At 39.6% G+C, this 9,505-nt stretch overlaps 1 protein-coding gene across 2 annotated transcripts in view; it reads left to right on the forward strand.

Annotated features, from left to right (window-relative positions):
• Positions 1 to 8,858, forward strand: part of ZCCHC7 (zinc finger CCHC-type containing 7) — a 160,034-nt gene extending 151,176 nt beyond the window's left edge. For both annotated transcript variants that reach the window (XM_032778748.2, XM_032778747.2), the window contains 2 exons: positions 6,320 to 6,437; positions 7,344 to 8,858. In XM_032778748.2, coding sequence (XP_032634639.1) covers positions 6,320 to 6,437; positions 7,344 to 7,816 — 591 coding nt within the window. In that variant the 3' untranslated portion in view covers positions 7,817 to 8,858. The remainder of the gene's footprint in view (positions 1 to 6,319; positions 6,438 to 7,343) is intronic.
• Positions 8,859 to 9,505: the final 647 nt, after the last annotated feature.

The following is a 9,505-nucleotide window of genomic DNA, read 5'->3' on the forward strand; positions in this document are numbered from 1 at the left end:
CTACGGGGTAAAATCGATTTTAGATACGCAATTTCAGCTACGTGAATAACGTAGCTGAAGTCGAATATCTAAAATCGATTCACTCACCCGTCCTCACCGCGCGCGATCGATGTCCGCGGCTCGCCATGTCGATTCCGGAACTCCGTTGGGGTTGGTGGAGTTCCGGAATCAATATAAGCGCGCTCAGGGATCGATATATCCCGTCTAGATTAGACGCGATATATCGATCCCCGAGCAATCAATTTTAACCCGCCGATACGGCGCGTAGTCTAGACGTGGCCTGTGTCTTAACATTTCATCATACAGGCTTTGTATCAAACAGACCTCATAGGAAGAGGAGGAACGTTAGTTGCTTAACATGGTAGGGAGTCTTATCCTCTTTTCTCAGGGGCTGCCTTGCACTTTTCAATATTCAGAAGAATCTAATAAGTGGTAAAAGCACCATGTTGGAGGCAAGAACAGGAAAAAGTTTGGGATTTGTAATTATCAGTAGTTAGACACAGATTACAAATTGCAGCAATATATATTGCATGCCAGAAAAGGGAGTAGATTGATTCTGAGACCTACAAATTTCTGTTGGAGAACAGCCATATTAGAGTCCTTATCCAGCGGCTCTGTGGTTGGGGGACGTGCCTCCCCCAGTCTCAAAAATGAAAACTGTTTTAGAATTCTGTAGAAAAATTCAGAAGTAGTTCTGATTTGTTTGTAGGCATTTCTCTTGTCTTTGCTGTCCGTCCCATCATACTCCCTTCAAGTGGCCTATTTAAAGATAGCTGAAAAAATACTTCAGTGTCCTCCTCTTGATCTTTTTCAGCAGTAACCAGTTCATTAGCCATTCTGCAGCGCCTTCCTTGCCCCATATTTATTCTGCTAATATGTGTTTTGAGGAATTTGGCAGGAGGGTTACAATCTTGATATGTCAGGTACTGATTACTGCTGGAAACAGCTTGCTAAATGTATTGTGCCAATAATCAGTGCTTGACCTGGAATGGAAATCTTGTGGTCCAATATGCATCTCTTTCCTGGATATTCCTATTGTGTAATAGAATCCTAGAACCACAGAGTTAGAAGGGATCACAGTGGACATGTAGTCTAACCCCCTGCCAAGATGCAGGATTTGTTGTGTCTAAACCATCCAAGACAGACCATCCTATCCAGCCTCCTTTGGAAAACCTTCTGTGAAGGAGCAGCTGCAATCTCTTCCATTGCCCTACTGTTCTTACAGTTCGGAAGTTTTTCCTGAGATTTAATCTAAACCTTCTATGCTGTAGTTTGAACCCATTGTCTCTTGTCCTGTCCTCTGTGGCAAGAGGGAACAACTTTTCTCCATCTTTTTTTGTGGCAACCTTTCAAATATATGAAAACCGTTATCATGTCCCACCCCCTTAATCTCCTCTTTTCCAAACTAAACATACCCAGTTCCTTCAGCCTTTGCTCATCTGGCTTGCATTCCGTCCCTTTGATCATCTTTGACACTTGCCTCCGGATACTTTCCAGTTTCTCTGCAGCCTTTCTATACGTTGGTGACCAAAATGGGGGCACTACTCCAGGTGAGGCCTAACCAGCACTGAGTAGAGCGGTACTATCACCTCCTATGACTTGCATGCTATGCCTCTGTTAATGCAACCTGACATTGCATTTGCTTTGTTTGCAACAGCATCCCATTGCTGACTCATGTTGAGGCTGTGATCTACCACAACTCCTAGATCCTTCTCAGCAGCACTGCTGCCAAGCCAGTTTTCCCCCATCTGTATTTGTGCATTTGATTTTTCTTCCCTAAATGTAGCACCTTACATTTGTCTTTACTGAATTTCATTTTGTTATCTATAGGCCAATTCTCCAATTTATCAAGACCCTTTTGAATTTTAGCTCTAGCGTCCAAAGTGTTGGCAGCCCCCTCCCCCAGCTTTGTGTCATCTACACATTCGATCAGTAGGCTCTGTATTCCTAAATCTACGTCATTAATAAAGTAGGGCTGTCATGCGATTAAAAAAATTAATCGCGATTAATCACGTTATTAAATAATAATGGAATACCATCTATTTAAATATTTTTGGATGTTTTCTGCATTTTCAAATATATCGATTTCAATTATAACACAGAATACAAAGTGTACAGTGCTCACTTTATATTTATTTTAATACAAATATTTGCACTGTAAAAAACAAAAGAAATAGTGTTTTTCAGTTCACCTCATACAAGTACTGTAGTACGATCTCTTTATCATGAAAGTTGAACTTATAAATGTAGAATTATCTACAAAAAAAATAACTGCATTGAAAAATAAAACATTCCTACAAGTCCACTCAGTCCTACTTCAGTTAATCGCTCAAACAAACTTGGTTGTAATTTGCAGGGGATAATGCTTCCTGCTTCTTGTTTACAATGTCACCTGAAAGTGAGAACAGGCACATGCATGACACTGTTGTAGCTCGCGTCGCAAGATATTTACGCGCTAAAGATTCCCATGTCCCTTCATGCTTCAAGCACCATTCCAGAGGACATGCGTCCATGCTGATGATGGGTTCTGCTTAATTAACAATCCAGGGTAGTCTGGATTGACGCATATTCATTTTCATCATCTGAGTCAGATGCCACCAGCAGAAAGTTTATTTTCTTTTTTGGTGGTTTGGGTTCTGTAGTTTCCGCATCTGAGTGTTGCTCTTTTAAGACTTCTGAAAGCATGCTCCACACCTCGTCCCTCTCAGATTTTGGAAGGCACTTCTGAATCTTAAACTTTGGGTCGAGTGCTGTAGCTATTTGTAGAAATCTCACACTGGTACCTTCTTTGCGTTTTGTCAAATCTGCTGTGAAAGTGTTCTTAAAAACGTCGGTGTGCTGGGTCATCATCCAAGACAGCTATAACATGAAATATATGGCAGAATGTGGGTAGAACAGAGACGAAGACATACAGTTCTCCCCCAAGGAGTTCAGTCACAAATTTAATTAGCACATTATTTTTTAATGAGCATAATCTGCATGGAAGCATATCCTCTGGAATGGTGGCTGAAGCATGAAGGGGCATATGAATGTTTAGCATATCTGGCATGTAAATACCTTCGAACACCAGCTACAAAAGTGCCGTGCAAAAGCCTGTTCTCACTTTCAGGTGACATTGTAAATAAGAAGCAGGCAGCAGTATCTCCTGTAAATGTAAACAAACTTGTTTTTCTTAGCGTTTGGCTGAACAAGGAGGAGGACTGAGTGGACTTGTAGGTTCTAAAGTTTTACATTGTTTTGGTTTTGAGAGCAAATAGGTTACAAAAAAAATCTACATGTGTAAGTTGTACTTTCATGTTAAAAAGATTGCACACAGTACTTGTATGAGGTGAATTGAAAAATACTATTTTTATCATTTTTACAGTGCAAATATTTGTAATAAAAATAATACAAAGTGAGCACTGTACACTTTGTATTTTGTGTTATAATAGAAATAAATGTATTTGAAAATGTAGAAAAGCATCAGAAAATATTTAATAAATCTCAATTGATATTCTATGTTTAATAGTGCGATTAATCGCGATTAATTTTTTTCAGTTAATTGCATGAGTTAACTGTGATTAATTGACAGCCCTCTAATAAAGATGTTAAGTAATACCGGACCCAGAACAGAGCTCTGTGGAACCCCACTCGAGACCTCTTTCCAATCTGACTTCATTTCATTAATAGTTACTGGTTGTTTAACCAATTATGTATCCGCTTAATGGTAGTTCTGCTGAGACTGTATTTCTTCAGCTTATTCATCAGAATATCTTGTGGGACTGCGTCAGAAGCCGTGCTGAAGTCCAGGTATATGATGTCCACTGCATTCCCCCATCCACCAAACCAGTTACCCTGTCAAAGAAGGAAATCCAGCTGGTTTGTCAGGATTTCTTCTTGGTAAATCTATGCAATAATGGCACTACGCTTAAAATAACTCCCTACTTTACCTCTTGCTTTGAGACTGTTACAGCCACGTACAGCGATATGTCTTAGGGCTTATCTACACTTGAAATGCTACAACAGTGCCATGGTGCTTCAGTGTAGACACTACCTATCCTGATGGGAATGATTCTCCTGTTGATGTAGGTAATCTACCTCCCTGAGAGGCGAGGTGGCTGGGCTGATGGAAGAACCCTTTCATCAACCTAGCACTGGCTGCACCTGGGGATAGGTCATCTTAACTACACTGCTCAGGGGTGTGGATTTTTCACATCCTTGAGCGACATAACTGGGTTGACCTAACAGCTTAGGATAGACCAGTAAATTTTACACTAGTCTAATCTTCATTCTCACTGACACGCTTTTCTTTCCAAACTTCCTTCCATTTGCATGAGCACTGAATGCAGTATGGCTAAGCTTCCCTAGCTACCGTTCTAAATGTCCTTCGAGATAGAGCCCACATAACTGAGATCACATAACCCTAAAGTCTGAGAGCTTTTTGTGTTGGTCACTTTGTTCACCAGCTCCTGCCTGTTAGTCAGTTTTCATGCTTGTACATAGTGTCAAGGTTTGCGAACTTTCAGGGAACATATCACAAAGATAATGTCGTGGGGGTGAGGGGAAGGATATCAGAGATATCAGTGTTGATACGTCATATCTACACACTGTGCTATCTAGACTTTTGCTGCATATTTGACAGTATTAGTGTTCTGATTTGTTCAATGGAAAAAGAGAAAAAGTCAAAGATGAAACATTTTGGCATATTTTGTCAGCTAGCTGTGCAGAGGGCCAGCACAAGTCTTGAGTGGGATTTAAGTTGGGTATGGGGGCAAATTTTAACCTTAACAGATCATTAATAACATTGAAAGCTTAAGATATAGACTGCAGATGTCCTGAAGACCTGAGACAAAGACCCTGATCCAAGACCAACACAACTTGCAAAGTATATATCAAAAGGAATAAAGAAAGGAGGGTTGGAAGATGAGATCACTTAGATGGCAGAATATGGGTGGTTTGAGTTCCTTAATTGTGAATTTGGATATTTTCAAGTGTTTGGGGTTCTTGGACATTTAATCTTTTAACTTTCCTAATTTTTAATGTGTTTTTTTTGTCTTCTTGGGGGTGTGGGGGTGTTCCTAACTGCAATGTGCTAATAAGGATTTTTACTCTTAAGTTAGTGAAGTGTTCTCTGAACCTTAGCTTTACTTCAGCCAAGTTCTTTGTCTGAAGAGGAACCAGAGTAGTTAGAAATTTAAAAAATGCATTCAGCTGCCAAGTCCACTGCTGCCAGTTTGGGATACAATGCCTCATTTAATCTTGATCCAAAGACCAAGGAAATCCTAGCTGAAGACATTTCTAGTGTGTTGTAGATCTAAAGTATATAGGAGGAAGAATGAGGTCGCATAGGAAGAAGGGATTGTAGAGTTGGCAGTACCAAAGTCTTTGAAAGAAAGCTGCTCAGCATCTGCTGGGGACTTCAGAAAAGTGAAAGCTACTGATGATTTCGTGAGAGCTACAAGACAGACTTAATTAGGTTTGTGCAATGTTCAGAGAGGAAAAGAATCACACCTCCAAGAAATTTACAAGCAAAACAAAGCAGCAAATAGTATCACATGGCACCCTGAATAAGTGCAGTCAGGGTTATAGGAAGCAATACAAGTTTAGCCAGATTGGCTATCAAGACAGCAATAACACGGAATTTGTACGATTGCACGATTCGTATTTGCCAGTCTGTGAGATTGATGAGCCTCGCTATAAGTGAGATTTTGAGTACAACTAAACCAATCAGTTTCTGTGACTCAAGATTCTAGACTTCCCCATCTCATCTCTTCTTCACACCATGTCTGATGTATTTGTAGGCGAAGTCTCCTGCAGAACATGTTTTGATTCAGTATCTTTCAGAAAGTTAATTTCACCCAGATCCCCTCAATCAATCACTTCCTTTTTTTTGTACAGCACCTGCCTATGGTGTGCCTGACTGTAGCCCTTCACTTCTGTGTGTGCTACATTTCCTACATAACTTTATAAGTCAAAATAAGAGCAGGTTTGTAGTAACCGATGGGAGACATGGGATTCCATCTGTCACATCCCTAGCTAGCAGAGGAGAGTAACAAAGAAGTTAAATAAACATTTAAATAAATGTTGCTTCATAGGCACAATTGTGATACAAATATATGCAGGGCTATTGGAAACTTACACAATTATCAGGATTTAAAGAACTGAAGGCCAGATCCCCAGCTGGTGTAAATCAACATTGAGGCTTCAGTGGAATAAACCTGATTTATACCCTTTGAGATTCTGGCCTGGAGAATCTGGTTTATTTCTTTAACTCTGAAATCAATAATCCAAAGCTTAACAAGTTGTCACAGCATATAGTAACCTAAAATGTGATTTGCAGGAGTGCTCAGAGAAGCGGATGTACAATGGGGCATTCCCTTCTTCCCCATTCATCTACTACTATGATGATGAGTATGACATCAAGAGGAGAGCTCAGAGGGCAAAGAGAAAGGTTGAAGGTATGGTATATTTTGTGAAATACTTCTTACTGAGCATCATGTTTTTAAGTGGGCTTTCATCAGGGTACCTTGGTATACTTTCTGCTTTTTGTTAGGCATTTTGTAATCTTGGCTTTCTCCATGTTGTGGAAGATGATGATGGAGATTATCTCAATCAACAAGCAGGGCAAGGTTGATGAGTTTAGTAACCTCAATCTGTTCCTGAAATTCATTGTTCCAAGCCTCTGAAAGGACACCATGAAGTCCTTTAACCCCAGAAATCTCACTGGCCTTAAAATGGTTATAAACTGATGGGGAGTGTTCTCTGAATTGTAAATTATGTTTTTTTAAAAAATCTGTTACCAAAAACAATTATAATGAAAAAAAATATAGATATATGCATGGCCACTTTCTACAATGAGACCACATGTGGAGGAAAGTACTACTCAACGTGAGTAAAACTGCCAGGGTCTGGTCCTTACTCTGCCCAAATCTCTGAAAACCCGTCTGTAGAACAGGCGTATCTACTTCACAGCCAGATCAGCAACTTTTGGACTGCAGAATCTTGACTATAGAAATGTCTGAGGTAAAATGGCACCGTTTGACTTTCCAATCCCAGATTGAATATATGGGTCTTCCAAAGATCATCGTTTTTTAAACTGGGCAAATTTCATATGAAGTCACAGAGAAAATGATTATGAAAACCCACAGTATCACTTTTCTGGCTGTAACTGCACTTTAAAATGACATGACGTTGAACTTCTGGCTTACCCAGTGTTTGCCAAAATGTCTGAGTTTTATCCAGGTCCTCAGATTTTTACATACCAGGTCAATTGCTGACCCCCAAACTGCAAACAGAGCTGTGGTTTCCAGAGTTGTGGTTCTGGCCTCTTAGTGACCATTAAAAGAAACTGTTCTATTTTACAGAACTTCAAGAAGCCGGCCTTTTGCCAGTGCAGTTCAAGAGACTGCGCAAGGAGGAAGAGCATAGGGGACAGTGTCTTAAGAAAAAGAAAAACCTTTGGAAGGAGCATGTCAAGAGTCCTAAAGAAGAAAAGCGCCACAAAAAGGCCAATAAAAAGTCCTGGGCAGAGGAACATAAAGAGAAGAAACACAAGAAAGACGCCCAAAGGAATAATGACCAGGAGGAGGACTTTCCTAGGGGGAGTAGAACACACTCCCCTAAGGACAGCAAAAAGGGCAGCACAAAGCATCACAGCTCTGCCTTCTCTCCTCATGGCAGGAAAGCAAAAACTGGCCAGGAGCTGCTGGATGCAGCTAAAAAGAAGAAGAAAAAGAGAAAGCAGAGAAACAAAAAAGACAGTAGTTCCACCATTGATGAGAGCTTATTCCTTATAAAACAGAGGAAAAAGAAATCAAAACAGGAATCCAGCTGCTAATCTGTCAACAGAAAGCTATGGTGGGAGGGGGGCGTAACTCATGACCATTTTGCCATAGTATTTTTCTGACCCTGTGCTAAGATGTAGAATTTGAATCCACTTTTGCATACAGGCTTGGACATGTAAAACCAACATGAGAAAGAATACTGACCGTATGACTCTCAGCTTCTTAAAGAGAGTATTTTTCCAACAGGTAGGAAGTGGTTAATGTATACGAGTAAAATCATACTGTATTTTTTGACAGTCCCTCTTTTTCTGTAAGTCGATGAAAGGTTGGGAACTTTTTATTTTTTGTTTGGATGAATGAGAGAAAAGGTCCATAGTGGAGAGGTTTGCCCTTCTTTCCTTTGAGCGGTTCCTTTTAAGAATGCTACACCTATCAAAGTTCTGTAGTTAAGCAAATGTGATTCCCTTGCAGCCTGACTTTAAAGAGAGGCTTTCACACTGAGGAAACTTGGAGAAGGGGCAGGGAAGGGGAAAGTAAACAGCAATACAAAAAACAGTCTTTTTGGTGAAGCATTTTCTTGCTTCTCATCCAGCTGGAGTCTACAGTGAAATTGTTGTATTGTACTTACAACATGACAGTCTTCTGCTGTGGAAACTCGTGGGATGTCACAAATTCATCATAATCACAGCATTGCAAGTTTAAGTATCAGGAGCAGAGGAACTACAAGGACGCAAATCCTTGATTGAATAACAAATCTCTTTGCTAACTGGTAAGCAAGAGAAGTTCAATTAAAAAATATTACAAGCAGTTGGGTTGACATCTGGAATTAAAAATGCCATAGTTTTCCACAGCGTGGAAGTTCTGCTTCTTTAAAGATAAAATTATGTAGCCAAGCTATAGAATTGCAAGCAATTTACCTGCTTTCAGAAATAGAATGCCTAAGTTTAATGACTTAATGGGTCTTTTTGTTTTGTTTTGTTTTGTTTTTTAAGAGATGGAAGTATTTTTTGTACTCAAAGAATTAAAAACTTTGTAAGGATAAATACTTTATCAAAGGAACCAACCAAATAAAGTTTACGTGAGGATACATGAAAAGATACATTGGTTATACATTTTCTTTTGAAGTAGAAAACACTACCTGGTTTTTGTTAACAAGATTAAATTATGTCAGTTCTGACCAATAGGCTCTCTGCTATGGAATAATGTAGATTCCCTCTTCTAAGCATCTTTTCTAGCCTGAGCAAAACAGTAGCTAACAATAATGGCTTCATAGAGTTGATATGTACTCCTTGAGAGAGTTCTGCTGGCTTTGAAAACTGTTGGAGTTTGAAACTGAACAGGATGTGTGTTAATCTGTGTAGGCAAGCCCTTAGTTACATGGGGAAGATTGCCTTTATAGCTAAACCTATATAATTATGCCAGTACAATTCCATATATGGACACTGTTATCCCAGGATAATTATGCTGGTAATTTTCCATATGTAGACAAAGCCCTAATTCATCGGCTTCTGGGTTGAAGGGATCACCTGGGTGAACATAAAGATTTCAGTAGCTGTATTCTTACATATCAGAGATTATTTGGAGCAAAAATAGACAAATATGAATTCATGTATCTCAGGCCCCAATTCCACTTCACATAAGATGTGTCCTCAGAGATGATTTCATACTGATTCTTGTTTAACTCAGTGCTATATTTAAATGACACTTCTCTAGGGGCACTTGGAAAAAAATTAATCACATGT

Source organism: Chelonoidis abingdonii, chromosome 6 (assembly GCF_003597395.2).
Source record: "Chelonoidis abingdonii isolate Lonesome George chromosome 6, CheloAbing_2.0, whole genome shotgun sequence".
NCBI classification, from domain to species: domain Eukaryota; kingdom Metazoa; phylum Chordata; order Testudines; family Testudinidae; genus Chelonoidis; species Chelonoidis abingdonii.